Source organism: Aulonocara sp. 'chitande type north' Nkhata Bay, linkage group LG12 (assembly GCF_057382095.1).
Source record: "Aulonocara sp. 'chitande type north' Nkhata Bay isolate Kocher_YH1m ecotype deep benthic linkage group LG12, A_spYH_male_GT1.1, whole genome shotgun sequence".
Lineage (NCBI taxonomy): Eukaryota > Metazoa > Chordata > Actinopteri > Cichliformes > Cichlidae > Aulonocara > Aulonocara sp. 'chitande type north' Nkhata Bay.
The window spans coordinates 3,648,090-3,664,037 of NC_141355.1; the positions used below are offsets into that span (position 1 = coordinate 3,648,090).

The 15,948-nt window shown below is 42.3% G+C and overlaps 1 protein-coding gene across 4 annotated transcripts; it reads right to left on the minus strand.

Annotated features, from left to right (window-relative positions):
* Nucleotides 1–280: 280 nt before the first annotated feature.
* LOC147316685 (glutathione hydrolase 5 proenzyme-like) lies at nt 281–13,651 on the minus strand. 4 transcript variants are annotated; one of them, XM_086313219.1, is made up of 13 exons: nt 12,734–12,844; nt 12,550–12,572; nt 11,273–11,400; nt 11,091–11,198; nt 5,961–6,138; nt 5,415–5,575; nt 5,060–5,206; nt 4,816–4,946; nt 4,177–4,361; nt 3,981–4,072; nt 2,310–2,416; nt 2,025–2,135; nt 281–1,938 (listed from the first exon to the last, which is right to left on the minus strand). In XM_086313219.1, exons 1-13 carry the CDS (start codon nt 12,830–12,832, stop codon nt 1,801–1,803), a joined length of 1,608 nt encoding a protein of 535 aa, XP_086169345.1. In that variant the 5' UTR covers nt 12,833–12,844; the 3' UTR covers nt 281–1,800. The 4 variants fall into 4 exon arrangements, with proteins under 4 accessions (XP_086169345.1, XP_086169344.1, XP_086169347.1 ...); XM_086313218.1 differs by having other exon boundaries at nt 12,550–13,649; XM_086313221.1 differs by lacking the exons at nt 12,550–12,572; nt 12,734–12,844 and adding an exon at nt 13,185–13,645.
* Nucleotides 13,652–15,948: the final 2,297 nt, after the last annotated feature.

Consider the following 15,948-nt stretch of genomic DNA (forward strand, 5'->3'; position numbering starts at 1 on the left):
TAATAAATTAAAGCAGTAATGATTAAATTATTACAAATCACTCCAGTTGATAAAAATGTGAATTCTGGCGCCTGGCAGAACCTTGAAGCCGCAGGTGCGCCACCTGTTGGAACTGGGGTGAAGTGCACCAAAACTTCAGATTTTGTCAGAATTACGTGACCTGTGTGTTTTGAAAGCAATTGTTTTCTATAAGCTTCTGTCATCTCCGCAGAACATAAAGTTTCTGACTCGTGATTTCCAAAAGGCAGCCTGGATGAAATCCAATAATGAAAACTAGGCAGACATTAAACACTGAAGAAAGGAATTTATTGTACACAAAACTGGCAAAATAAAACATTTTCAGTTCAAGTCCGGGTTGTCTATTCCTGTCAATAAAACACATTAAACAACTATAAAAAGAAAAGTGTTGCTTCACAAACTGTTTGTCTGATTAACTTTAACCCTGAGCACATCAGCAGAATTACCCACACTTTATAACAGCAAAACAATAACAGGATGAACTGAGCAAAGAATCTTAATATGCAAACTGAAGAAAAAAACCTAATATTGAAAAGCATTTAAATGTGGTGTATAATATTCAGATAAAAACCTGACCTTTCTGTTTGGCTCGAACAGTCTGTGAGATCTAGTTTTGTTAATGCTGACATGCCTGTAACAGTAACTGCACTGCTGTTGTAGGACTCCAAACTTTTTTGGTTTTGTTTATTTGTTTAAGCTACAAATCAATTGATAGATAACTTAGGGCTGTCCTAAAGTGGACCTTACTTTCTCTCACTTCTGGACAATCCAGTGGGCTAAAATTTACAAAGTAAACATGAATTTGATGAGACTTGAAAATGTGAATTGTAGCTCTTTTTCCAACAATCTTTCATATAACCAAAGATTTCTGCGGTCAGTCTCTTCCTGCTGGCCTGATGCAGGTTGAAGAAACAGACACAGGCTTCACATTTCAACCTGAAAGCGGTGTCCTTGTTTTTATATATTCTATGATAAAAGAATATAATAGATCATATTGACTGTATAAAATCAAGGCCGATATATCAATTTCTCAAAAAAATTCTATCATGCTGTCTTTGCACTATTTTGCATTAAATTTGGGATTTAAATAATATTTTCAACACTCAGTCGAAGCGGTCTCCAGGGTGAAACAATCGCACAAGTGCTGCTGATTTGCTGAGGAAAAATAGCCATGATAAACCAATCACATGACCAATTTAAGATGACATAGCAACAACCCAAGACAACCCTGAGTCTTCACTTTTGTGTTAAAAGTGTATGTTGTGTTGATAGGCCACGTAAAACTAGAGTCATGATAAAAAAATATATGTAATGTTTTTTCCTGAATCGTTGTTTATGTTTACTGAGGGAAGAAACAGTAAAAACTGCATTTTCTAAGGCAAACACTCAAAAGCACAAAAATTATAAAAAACAAGAAACAAAACCATCCTTTCCTATTGGTGTTCTGTAAACAGTTTGAAATAGTTATCAGGTCTTTAAGTTTGACGTCATTAACCGTTTCTGGGTCCCACAGTCAAACGATCACTGTGGCATCACTGAGAGTTACAAACTGTCTAAATTCTTTCATCTTTAATAAGATGATCAGTTTTCTGCTCTACCAGGTGTAACAATTAAGTTTAACTTCCAGGCATCCATGAAAACAGAATTTATTAAATTCAACAGAGTTAGAAGTTAGCAGGAAGTTAGCTCGCTAGCTTCCACTTAAACATAATATGCCATGTCCAGCTCTGCTATCATAACCTTAAAGCCATGCTGTATAACTGACATCACAGAGTCTTGGTCTCAGTAACCAGCTGCTTCACCTTTTTTCCTTTTATCAGACCATGCAGAGATACAGTTGCCCGCTTTTTCCACAGCGTTAACTGTGTTGTAGAATTTTGCTACTTTATGTCCCAGAGCTTCAAGACCATCAACTACATCCTGCAGGGCAAAGAGGAGAGAGACTCAGATGGAACAAAACCTGTAGAAATTATTAATTTATCATTTAAATACACTGAATAAATTACCTTTTCAAGCTTGGATTCAAGTGTTACTTCACTTTGAGAGTCTACAAGAACAACCAGAGTATCAATTGCCTCCTTAAGACTCTTTCCAAACCAAAGGTGGTTCATGAGCGCCTTGGAGAGAAAAAATAAATCTATGAGGTGAGAATGTGATGATTACAGGATAAATTAGGGTGAAGAATCCTCTTACTGTGATGCAACCTTTAACAGCAAAGACGGGCATCGGTCCACATGAATTTATTTTATTTAATATGTAACGGCACCTTTGTGTGTACCATGCATATGTACCGAGGCCACAGCCGGTGGAATCATTTCAGAACCAGACCCTCCAATCACCAGCGTCTTCGACGGAGACTTCAGCACAGAAGGGGCCATATTGGAGGGAGGCCGCTCGCCTGAGAAATACAACAAAGACCTTGAACGGCGAAACTAGAAAGCAGAAATCAGTCTGTACACACATATTTGAGCATAAATCATTCATACAAATGTTTCATACACAAATCAGTGACTGTATTTTCTTGCAGTATTTTCATACCTGGATTGCGGGGGCAGTGGAGCCTATCCTAGCTATCATAGGGTGAGAGGCAGGTTAAACCCTGGTCAGGTCGCTAGCCTGATGCAGAGCTAACACAGAGAGACACTCAACCATTCACATTCACAACTATGGGCAATTTAGAATCACCAATTAGCCTAACCCTACTAACTGCATGTCTTTGGACTGTGGGAGGAAGCCAGAGTACTCAGAGAGAACTCACACAAACATGGGGAGAACATGCAAGCTCCCCACAGGAGGTGGGATCGAACTCAGGGCCTTCTTGCTATAAGGCAACATCGCGCCACCGTGCTGCCCTATCTATATACAGTATAAATGAATATAAATATCCATATACTGTTAAATCACAACAGCACATTTATATTATAAGGTTAACCCACTTCAGTAGAGACAAAACTGAACAATAAGACGAGCCCCTTGTGAGCAGGTACTTAATGACAGTTTGAAGGAAAAACTCACTTTTAACAGCAAGAAACCTCCAACAGCACCAGGCTCACAGAGGGGCAGTCATCTGCTGTGACCAGCTGAAGAGTGAGGTGAGGAAGACAGGACAGATTTAGAGAGCTCGTGTAATTTGTGTTTATAGAAGTTCACTCAGAGCTCAACTGTGCCTGTTTTTGAACATTCAAAACATTTCAGTAGGCTATGGCATTAAATGGAAAATGGCATTTTAATCCAAATTTACATGATGTGCTTCAGTTTGGCAGTTTTGTTGATTGTTTTCATCAATTGTCAGATGACAAGGTGTCACAATGAATTATGAAATGCAATTTTCTGCGCTCATTTCCTCAATGGTGCTTTTGTTTGGTACTCTTAGATTAATAATTCATGGTGTGCAGTTTCCTGAGGTGTTGTTGTTTTTCTTTCAAATTTCTTATATTTACCCCCCCAACATGCTAACATGTGCAAACATGCATATTTATAAAGTATATGTTATATTAACCAGCGGTCCCCAACCCCCGGGCCTTGGACCGGTACCGGTCCGTGAGTCGTTTGGTACCGGGCCGCGAGAGTTGAGGCTCAGGTGTGAAATGTATAGTTTTCAGGGTTTTTATCGGTTGTCAGCGTTATTTTGTTATTGTTTTTACCGTTAACTCGGTTTTCCTGGGTCTTTTCACGTGTGTTATGAATAAATTATTTTTTTTTCGGTACCGGTACTAGTTTTATTTTGTTGTATTTATCCGCGACACCTTAAAGGCCGGTCCATGAAAATATTGTCGGGCATAAACCGGTCCGTGGCGCAAAAAAGGTTGGGGATCGCTGATATTAACCATGCTAAACACGTTAGTTGAAGTAAAGATGAAGATGAAGTACAACTGCGAATTAGCACTATACAAATCAGAACTGAGGTCCAGAATATTTGTTAATAAATATTAAATTCAGAAGGAATCCTGCTGATCCCTTACCATGAAAGATGTTATGAGCTCGACCACAAAAGTCATTTAGATGGTTGTTGAGGATGATTCCAGTGCTTGAAGAGAGGACATTGGACCCAAATCTGTAAAGAGTAAACATTAAATGAACTAGGTCTAAACCCTGTGACACTGTTGTGGAAAAGTCAGCTGGTTTCTAACAGTGAAACAGAATGATGCAGGTACTGACTCATCGTTGATGCTGCTGGTGACAGACACAGCAGATCCATCTTCAGCCAGCACAGATACATGTGTGGTGCCGATGCTGTCCAGATATGAGTTTTTGCCGTAATACTGGGGATCGTGAGTCTTGTCGCTGCTGATCAAGCTCCGTATGTGGTTGGCAAAGCTATCCTCTGTCAAATTCTTTGCCATCTGTGTGAAATACAGAGAATTAAGACCCATAATTAAATAAGCACATTACAGAAAATACATTGATATCAAGAAAATTAACAATTTACAGCCAAATATTAACAGAATTTTGATCATTGATGCATCACTGACGCTGCTGGTGACAGACACAGCAGAAGCATCTTCAACCAGCGACTTGCAAAGTCGCAAGCTCACCCCAGCAAATTAACCCAAAGTCCGACTGTGCAATGCTCAGAGATATTACAAAAAACTTCAGACCTCAACTCATTATCAATGTGCATAAACCGACTGTGGTGGGATGTGGTTTGTGGATGAGCTGCAGGCGGGGTGGAGCACAGGGTTCAGGCAGAGCAGAGGCTGATGTGGTGTTGCTACATTTACTCGTTTAGTCACTTAAATATAATCATACTATATGCAACAAAGCAGGTGCAAATCTGTAGGATTTTCAGATACTTACTTTATCCGAGCTGAAGTTTGGATCTCTGATATGTTTCTTTAATCCATTGGCAAATTTTAAAGCTTCAATATAACGGTGATAAAACAAAATCTTTTCATCAGTCGTGTTAGGTTCTGATTCCATTTTGTATCCTGAAAATATAAATAATTGTTTGTTTTTTATTTAAAACATCCATTTCTAGTGTATCACATTTGTAAAGATTGATAAGGATCATCTCCACATGCTAGAAGCAACAATCAGGAACCTTTCATGGTGTTGAGGATGAAGCTGAGGATGGCTCCTCCTGAAGGAGGCGGAGGGAAGTACATCCGGTAATCTCCCAGAGAAATATTCCACGCATCAGTCACATTAGCTTGATACGATGCCAAGTCCTCCAGTGTGAGTTTTCCTCCTGAGCAAAAACATTAAAACAAATGATTTTGTTGAGCAAAAATGAACACAACGCATTTCATAATCAAGACTTTGAATGGATCCAGACAGATCAGAGTGTAGCACACAGTGATCATGGTAGATTTTTACAGAACGAATCGATTTGTTAATTTGTAATTAGAACAGAAAATGTTCAGAAAGAGAGCAGGATGAATCCCGTCTGATAATACCTGCTTTCTGTATGTCACTGATTAAATTCTTTGCTATTGTTCCGTTGTAAAACACATCTGGTCCCTCGTTTGCGATCGTCTCCAAAGTGTCAGCCAGTTTCTCAAATTTCACAGTATCACCGGTCTTAAGCAGGTTCCCATTTTTATCTAAATATAACTCCCTAAAAGACAAAGACAGTGAAATAATAATAATAATGATTGCATTTATATAGCGCTTTTCGGGGCCCTCAAAGCGCTTTACAACACCACTATTCATTCACTCTCACATTCACACACTGGTGGAGGCAGCTACATTGTAGCCACAGCCGCCCTGGGGCAGACTGACAGAGGCGAGGCTGCCGGACACTGGCGCCATCGGCCCCTCTGGCCAACACCAGTAGGCGACGGGTGAAGTGTCTTACCCAAGGACACAACGACCGAGACTGTCCGAGCTGGGGCTCGAACCGGCAACCTTCCGGTTACAAGACGAACGCCCAACTCTTGAGCCACGATCGCCTAAAACATTCATTTGTATTTTTGAAATCACATTGTTGGTGTATTTCATACCGTAGTGACGTGTTGCCAATGCGTGGGATGTGTTGACCTTGGTAGTGAGGAATAGGGAATCCTCCTCTGGCTAATTTGATGGTCGGCTGAAAGAGGTCGGCCCACGGCAACTTCCCATAAAGCCGGTGTGCCGCTTCATAACCTCGAATTTCCCCAGGAACCCCAATCCATCTGCTATCTGGTTAGACAGATAATGGGTAGTCAGGGCTGGAAAGTCACACATACATTTACTTGTGTTTTGAGTAAACTGTAAGGTCCTGACCTTTAATGGTCTGAGATGACATTTGTTATAATTTGGTGCTTTGTAAATAATCTATTCTATTCTGCTCCATTTCAGAGGGAAACACTGTAATTTTTAAATGTGTGTCTGTTTGTAACTGATTGTGTTAGAGATAACATTTTGCATCCTACACTTACTTTTAGTTTATTTCACTACATTTACATATTTACACTATTTCTGGCCTAAAGAAGCATTTAGCATCTTATACTTACTTTTCTTACTGTTTATGCAGCCTGTGTGCAGGAGTGTAGCACAGAACTCTGGACCCTATAAATAAATGGTGTCTGAAGCCCCCTTTCTTTTCTTGATCCATTTACCTCACACATATTTTAATTTCTATTTTCTTTATTTATTTATTTTATGTCCGCCACAAGTGAACTACCCCCTCATCGCCCAGCTAAGATTGCCATGACATGGCGTCCACGAACTGGCAAGCGAAAGCAAGGCCGACCAAAGACCACATGGCGTCGAACATTTATGGACGACCTGAGAACTGTCGACATTGCCTGGGACGAAGCTGAAGCAGTCGCTGCTGACCGACATCGATGGAGATCACTAGCTGCCCGATACCTAAAAAAAAAAAATACAAGTGAACTGCTATAATAAATACTCCTCGTATTGCTGTCCATCCCATAGGTCAAAGTCAACACACTATAGACAATCAGGAAGTAATGCAGGAAGGTCTTTTGTACTCTGCTGACAGCAACATAAGGGACAGGGACATGTGCATCCACAGCAGCCTGTGTCTCTGGCCTCACAAGATCTCACAAGATTTCCAGCTTAACCTCCATAGACAGATAATCTGCCACAGAACGAGTGAAGATTAGCCAAATTAGAAACAATGACTGATAAAGATGGACTTGTGAGGAAAGTTAAGATTTGTCCTGGGGACCAGAAAATGGGAAAGGTGGACAGCATCCTGGCAAGCTGTCTACACAAATCAGAAAGTTCCCCAACCAGAAGTCCTGAATCAACGGTCAGGTACGACACATGCTGCGTACTCGCTCTCTTGCATTCAGATCAGGCAATGAGATGGAGTACAAAGCTGTGAAGTACACACTGAGGAAAGCCATTACAGCAGCTAAGAGGCAGTACTTCTATTCTTCTGCTGACCCCAGGCGGATGTGGCAAGGCACATCACAGAATATAGGGCCACCACCAACACCATCAGCTCCACAGGTGGTCTGCTGGAGGATCTCAACCCGCTTTACACCTGCTTTGAGACCCCCCAGACCTCCCAGATCCTCCACACCTCCCATATCTCCCAGAACCTCTAGACCTCCAAGACCTTCCAGAACCCCCAGATTACCCGACCCTCTCCCCCGCCAGCGGTCTCAATAGACCAAGTGCACAAGGTCCTGAGGAAGATCAACCACCGCAAGGCAGCAGGACCAGACAACATCCCTGGACGGGCCCTTAGAGCATGTGCTAACGAGCTGGCTGATGTTCTCACCTCCATCTTTAACCTTTCCCTCAGTCGGAGCATAGTTCCCACATGCTTCAAGACCACAACTATCATCCATCTCCCCAAGAAAAGCCCAGCCACCTGCCTAAATGACTACAGACCAGTTGCACTCACTCCAATCATTGCAAAGTGTTTTGAGAGAGTGGTGCTGGCCTACATTAAATGGTAAATGACCTGTATTTGTATAGCGCTTTTCTAGTCCCTAAGGACCCCAAAGCGCTTTACACAACCAGTCATCCACACATTCACACACTGGTGATGGCAGCTACATTGTAGCCACATCCACCCTGGGGCGCACTGACAGAGGCGAGGCTGCCGGACACTGGCGCCACCGGGCCCTCTGACTACCACCAGTAGGGTGAAGTGTCTTGCCCAAGGACACATTAAGAGCAACATTACAGACACTCTGGACCCCCTGCAGTATGCCTACCGGCCAACAGGTCCACGTCAGACGCCATCGCTGCTGCCCTTCACTATTCACTCTCCCACCTGGAAAATAATGACTCCTACATCAGGGTACTCTTTGCTGACTATAGCTCCGCCTTCAACACAGTCATCCCTCACAAACTCATCCACAAACTGTCTACACTCGGCCTGCACCCCACCCTCTGTGACTGGCTACAGGACTTTTTGACTGGCAGGCCTCTGTCAGGATCGGCAACAGGACTTCAGTCAGCATTATTACAAACACTGGCGTCCCACAAGTTTGCGTCCTCAGCCCCACCCTCTACACCCTGTACACCCACGACTGTGTCGCCTCCAACAAAGACAACATCATTTTGAAGTTCACAGATGACACTGCAGTGATCGGTCGCATCACTGGAGGGGACGAAGCGGCTTATAGGAGAGAGGTGGCCGGTCTGGTGTCATGGTGTGAGGACAATAACCTCACCCTCAACACTGATAAAACAAAGCAGATGAGCAGCTTTAGGTACCTGGGCATTCACATCAGTGAAGACCTCACCTGGACACTGAACACCACACAGCTGGTCAAGAAGCCTCCTGAGGAGGCTGAGGAAATTTGGGATGTTAGCCAAGATCCTCAGCAGCTTCTATAGCTGCACCGTGGAGAGCACACTGACCAGCTGCATCACTGCATGGTACGGCAGCACTACTGCTATGGACCACAAGCGCCTGCAGAGAGTGATAACAACTGCGGAGAAGATCACCAGGACCCCGCTGCCCTCTCTGCAGAGCATCTACCATCGCAGAGTCCAGAGGAGAGCTGCCTCCATCCTTAGAGACCCCACACACCCTCAACATGGACTGTTCACACTTCTGCCCTCGAGACGAAGGTTTAGGAGTGTGAAATCCAGAACATCTCGACTCACTAACTCCTTCTTCCACTGCTGTCGGACACCTGAACAGCTGACCTACCTCAACTGCAATTTGCATATAAGGACAATTTGCACACTAAGTTCATTTTGCACATAGAAATGCTATTCCTTCTGTACACATGAAAATAAACACTTTCTTGAATCTTTGAATCCAAAAATTTGTAGTATTGCACAGACTAAATTCTAAAGTATGTAAAGAGCTGTGTGGTTACAGGTTATTTTGAGTTTAGAAATCATTAATTTTATATTTCTCTTTGTTGTTAAAACACACACACATAATTTGGTGGAAATGTAAAATAATAGGACACTTGAGGACACTATTGAGGCCGTGCCACAGTCAACTTTCACTGTGCTCTGGGCTGCAATTGCTTATTAACCCTTTTTTTGTAAAATGTATTTAATAAAGGAACCAATTTGCCTCAGCAATGTCTCTTCAAGCCTATGTAATTCTTTTGTTTAGTCTGAAAACACACTCTCTTTATATTTCCTAGGGTTGAAATTCCCCTAGGTGGCGCTGTTGCATTTTAATCATAACACCCCCTGACCACCTCGCCACAACAGTAAGCATGTACTTAGTTTTTCATGGTTCAGTGTGCCATCCACAAATTTAAATTCTCTATCATGCAAAAAAGAAAGTCATACATGAACATGATCCAGAAATGCAGCTGTCTTCTCTGGGCTAAAGCTCACTTAAAAAGGACTGAGGCAAAGTGGAGAACTGTTCTAATGTCTGACAAATCTTTTTGTTTGTTTGTTTGTTTGTTTGTTTGTTTGTTTGTTTGTTTGTTTGTTTGTTTGTTTGTTTGTTTGTTTGTTTGTTAGAAAATGTGGATCCTGCATCCTCTGGGCTAAACAGTAAAGGGCTTTAACAAGTGCTGCTGTTTTTGCAGCTTGTTATCACCACTCAATTCAAAACATTTGAAGGTGATTACATTACTGCCTATGGAATTGGCTGCTTGCACATCTGGCAATGCACCATCAGTGCTGAAAGGTGTACACAGGTCTTAGAACAACTTACGCTCCCATCGAGTTGACATCAGCAAGACCGCGCATACTGTATCTATTACAATAGCATGGTTTCACAGTAGAAGTACCTGGGTGTTAAAATGACCTGCCTGCAGTTCAAACCTTTGACCAAGAAAAAAAAAAACACATCGGATGCACCATGAAATGAAAGATATGACAAAAAGGACCCAGGACTTTCTTTGTGTCCAGTCCGTCTCTGTCTCATCTGAGGGTCCTGTCTTTAGTGTTTTGTTCTTTTGTCCAACTGTTTTGTCCCAGTTTGTCCCACTTTCATAAACAGGAAACTCAAGCCTGCTTTAATGTTAGCTTATAACCAGCTGTTGTTGTTTAGCTGGTTTTTCGTTGACTGCCTGGAGTTGGAAGCGCTCCATGTCTAATCTGCTTACAGTAATTAAATAATAATGGCTATGCATTCCTTAGTGTGTTAGAGCCCTGACTTTATTTCAGGAGATGAGGTTAGAGGTGAGGAGGCGGATACCTGTCATGCTGTCTCTTTCCTTCGCTTCTTTGGTGACAAGAGCCCTATCCCAGATGATAAAAAGTAGGTATGATCCTTCACATCTTGAGTTTGTCTTACAGACTAAGGTGCAGAATGTAAAAAATACCTCTGCAAATAACTGGCTACACCTTTAGAACTTTTGTGTTACATCTTGTGCATAATTTGGAGAAAGACTTGTTAAGACCAGTCTGGAAAAAGACCCGTTAAGACCTGTTTGGAGAAAGAAACTACTTCAATCTCTCTGGTTTCTTCTGAAACTAAGGAGCATGTGTTTCATGGTTTTAATTTATGCTAGATTATTCTGATAGTGTCATATACGACACCGACTCATTGTCTTGAATAACTGCCGACAGCCAAACCCTCTGTAGTGGTTTGCTTTATCTCTTTTTTTCTTTTCTTTTTTATTATCCCAGTTTCTCTTTCTTGAGGAATGAGGAATGAGGCTGTGTCATAAAGGTGAGTCCAAGAGCAGATTAGACTAAACCATTATAAATATTAGCATTATGGCAGAAAAACAACCTACCTTCCAGCCACTCCATGGTCCACTCTGTGGTTTTACGACACAACTTAAGCAGGTCAGAGTTCACATTTCTGGGGACAGTCTCTCTGGAGTTGATGATTTTCACTTTACCTTTGAAAAGATGACATATTATTATGTTAAACCCCAGCGGGGTTGAGCTAAGAGGAGCAAGGGTGTCTTGTTACCAGAGCTGTCCATCACAGTGAATATGACCCCGCCTCCGATGCCCGCGCACTGTGGGTTGATGATGGAGGTGCACAACAGCGCAGCAATGGCAGCATCTACTGCAGAGCCGCCTTTCTGAAGAATGTTCCTGAAACAGTTCAGAGAAATAGATCAGGCTGAAGTTCATGTCCCGCTCCCGGCTATTCGCGGGGATAAACCATTATTGCAGTCACTTTTAAAACAAAGTATCCAACTGCATAAAAGTACCACTGAGCATCTGGTTCCAGGAACTTAGAAAGAAAATGTTTGAAAGTGATGCAAGAATACTACGCTTGCGAGCATATGACACAGAAATCAGCCCTGTTAAAACTGATAGTAGGTTTAAATATTGGTGCAACTTTGGCATTTCCGCATATTGGAAAGCATCATCTGAAAAAGGCCTGGTTACCTTTCAACAAATGTCAGACAGTTAAAACCTGGAGAGGGGTTACTTCTTTAAATGTCTCCAATTAAGACCTCACTGTAATACAGATATTGTGTCCAAGGAGAGGGAATAAATCTATCTGAAGAAGATTGGTCAAGATTGGTTTTTGGTTTGATATATATATATATATATATATATATCAAACCAAAAACCTTCCAGTTAGTAGGTGACCCGCTCTACCTGAGCTACAGCCACCCCCATCTCTTTAAACATTTCTTTTCATGTTTGCTTGAAATAAAATATCACTGTTGGTACTGCAGCTTACTGCAACCTAAGTATGCGTTTAAATTTAATGCTTAGGAGAGGCAAAGGGTGATATCCACATGTTGGACCATCTATTACGTGCTTTACCGTGATACTGGAATATTATTCCCCTCTATGTTGTCATTACAGACGATGTCAGTAACAATAGTAATTTGTCACTTAGGAACGAAACAGATCTTAGGTCCGGATCTTTGAAGTGAATGATGGGATCCGAGGCATGATATTTTTAATCTCTATACTGTACTGTCTGTTGACAATACACACCACATCTGTAAGAATCATAGTTTCTACGTAATACGGCTTTTTCTCCGTTTTGACCAATAAATCATTTAGTAGGGAAATGGCATGAAGATTTTATACAGATCACACCGAATTTTGACTTTTATTTTTAAAAAAAGGGGGGGGACATAACCGCACACTTCCATGATGAGACGCTGTCATGCAGTTTTCAAAGACGTTTTAGCGCTAAAGTTTGCATTTGGAACAGTGCATAATTTTATGTGTAATGCGAAAAACGAAAATGTGTCCGAAGTTTAAAATGTTACTCACCGTCCAATCTCTGAACAATTCCAGGAGTCTGCGGCCACAGCAGCTTTTGAGAAAGGGCAATTAGCACTGGTGTCCTTACACTCACTTCTACCCTTCCAATACCCATAATAATCAGCTAGTAGACCAGCTACTAGAGCACCTACAATTAGACCAACTACAAATAAGCCAACTGCTACTAATACGCGGAGAACTTTGGCCAGGCGTTTTCGTTTTGCTCTCGTTTTTGCGCTCTCAACGTCCTCGTCCTTAATGTCCTCGTTGGGGGGGCACATAGGAGTGGCATTTGCCCCCACAACGTCCTCGTCCTCAATGTCCTCGTTGGGGGGACACATAGGAGACGTATTTGCCTCTTCCACGTGCTCGGTTGACTCAGGCATCGCTGCTTTCTTCTCTGCGTAACCGTCGGTAATTCACTTCCTCCGAAAGTTAACCGCTTGTTGATTTCCCAGACAGCACAGCGATGTATTGCGCACATATATCCGCTGTGTGGGTACTGATAGGCACAACGCAACGGAGACGTGTGTTTGTGGTAAGCAGAGGTAGCTGCTCCCGGTGTGTAGGACGTTTTGTCAGAACACCGGTAGCCCTGATGTTTTTTGCTCATCTCTGCAAGACACTGGGTGGACTTTTCATACCTCAGCCTTTTCCTCCATGTGCTTGATCCCACCGGGGATAGTGTGCACGTCGTTGTCCCACTGCAAAAGGATCGAATAATATCGACGGCTCTTATCGCTGCTTTATCGACCTCCTACTGTTCGCTGTTCATGAGCCACGCACTGGTCTTCCTCACCCAAACCATAAATACTTTGCATCAAGATTGTGACTTTTAGTCTCTCAGTGATGTTGGTTCACTGACCAGAGTGGGTGGTGAAGTGGTAAATTATGATCTTCAGTTGGACTAATATTAAGTGCAGCTGAATGTTCGGGTATCTGTCAGCACTGCTCAAATATGAAGAAATATATTTGGTCTAAAACTGAAATAAAAATTCAAGTGCGAAAATGCAGTTAACTGCAATTTAAAACTAAACTTGAGGTTAAATAAAAACTGAAACAATATTTTGTATTTAAATTGAAACCTATGTGAACTGTATTTAGCTTAAATGTACTTTGTTAGCTTCAGATTTGGACAAATTTGTCAACACAACCATCATCAGTAGCGGTTTTAGATACGGGCGGTTGCCCGGGGCGGCATCGTGGTGGGGAGCGGCATCACGGGCATCGGCAAAAAAAAAAAAAAAAAAAAAAATGCTCGTACTCATGCTGCCCCGACGTCATGCCAGCGCATATGGGGAATGGTACAGGCACCGATCGGTTTTCTATCACCCATTTGCTGGGAGTAAGGGCGCCCTCCGTTTGCGAGGTGCGCCTGCTGCTTGCGGCACAGGGAGGAGAGGGCGGGGCTGCGGGGGATTCTCTGGCTGGCTGGAGCAGCGTCTAATAACCAACTCGCAAAATAAAACAAAATAAAAACAAACCAAAAAACACGAAAACACCAGACATCATGATACAGACTTGTAATTTGAACCGACGTTTTTCGAAATTCTATACGCGAAAAGTGAGCGCGAGAGCCCTCGGTGCGCATGCTCACTGCTGAAGTCAAAGTAAACTTTATTGTCATCTCCGCAACATGCAGTCCAGTATATAGAGAGACGAGACGAGGATCCAGTTACAGCAGTGCAAGTAAACAAACAATAAAAATAAGAAGAGTAAGAAAATAAATATACACTTTAGGACCAGGAGTAAAGGGATCAATAACAATTTATAATTTACAGTTTGATGATTTAAAATCTCACACACAACCTGTCGAAAGGGGACCGGCTGCTTCCAAATAGAGCACATTTCATTCATAATGTTGTAAATCCAAGCCCATTATCTACTCATGATTTGAATCCTGGGTTGTGCGAAATCCCAGAAATAAACCCTAGACAAAGTGAATCTGTGAACTAAGGTGTAGGTCTGTTAGGTTATGTTGTGGTGATCCTCGGGTTGGGGGATGGGTGTTCATACTGGAGTGCAACATTAAAACCAATGGAAGATGGACAGGAAAAGTTCAAAGTCATGGGGTGCAAAAGATACAAGTAAGCAGATGTGTGATTGGACCATGGCAGGTCATCCTGAAACAATCAGAATCATAATCAGAATACTTTATTAATCCCTAAGGAAATTATGTAGGTTACAGTTGCTCCAAGAAGAAATTGTGAAAATAGCAACAGTAACAGACTAAACTCCAAACAATACATTATGTTACAGATTTTACACATGTAAGAAATAGCACTATTATATACAGACCACTCAATTATAAATATCAAGAATTAACAGAGGTGATTTTAAATAAATATCAAGAACATTGGCAAGAATATTCCATGAAAGAGCACGTGTAAAAAGGGGTGTGACTGTTGCAGTGTTTACAGTGTATTAGATGGAGGAGTTGTACAGGGAGCCACAGGCAGGAATGATTTCCTGTGTCGGTCAGTGGTGCTTTTTGGTAATCTCAGTCTCTCACTGAACGTGCTCATGTGACTAGCCAGCAGGTCATGGAGTGGGTGGGAGTTATTATCCATGATTGTCCTTATCTTGGACAACATCTGCCTCTCAGACACCACCCTAACGGAGTCCAGCTCCACCCCCACAACATGTGGATCAGTTTATTTAGTCTGTTGGCATCTGTGACCCTCAACCTGCTGCCCCCGAATGCAACAGCATAGAGGATGGCACTGACTACGACACAAATACAACAAGATAACATTAATTAGTAGGCATAGTGAAAACTTGCCTACTAATTGTAGATTCAGTGTCTACTGTTTACTATCATAAACAGTAGACACTGAATCTTTTGGACTGTGTTCAGCACAATATTAATTAGTCATTGTGAATTGTTGATTTGTCCGATTCTCATTGTATGACGAATTGTGTTGGCTGTTTGTTAGTCATTTACAAACTATGCATACTGTCACTCTGGGGAGTGTTCGCCCAGGGCGCCAAACAGGCTAGGACCGTCACTGGGGCTAAATAACTATTTATCTGCATCACATTTTAAGAGATCTGGAATAAGCAGGACTTTATCATTGACAAGTGATATTTACAACGATACAAGTAATCTTTTTTTTTCCACTGTCGGTCGCCCTGTGTCTTTTATCCTAAAAGCCCAGGTCCTGTACCAGAGACCTGGTTCAGTGTCCGCATATCGTCACTGTTTGTAGGACTGGAGTCTTCTCTACAGAGATCTCAGATGTCATTTCTGGGATCACACAGCCTGCACCTGGGGGTCTTGCCTGCAGTGGTAGACCCCAGCCGCTACTGATCTTGTGCTTAGGCGTGTTCCCGCGCTCCATGATGCATGTCTATACAGGCTAAGCCTACGCTGGAAGCCACTGAGGTGTTCGTTAACGGGGGTGACGC

Bases quoted from the DNA above. Each gene is read 5' to 3' on its own strand.
- LOC147316685 (XM_086313218.1), bottom strand. From the start codon at position 12,926: ATGCCTGAGTCAACCGAGCACGTGGAAGAGGCAAATACGTCTCCTATG. The intron at 5,576-5,960 runs GTATGAAATACA...TTTGTCTTTTAG, and splicing joins ATTGGCAACACGTCACTACG to GGAGTTATATTTAGATAAAA. The intron at 2,417-3,980 runs GTAAGGGATCAG...TGTATTTCTCAG, and splicing joins AGCTCATAACATCTTTCATG to GCGAGCGGCCTCCCTCCAAT.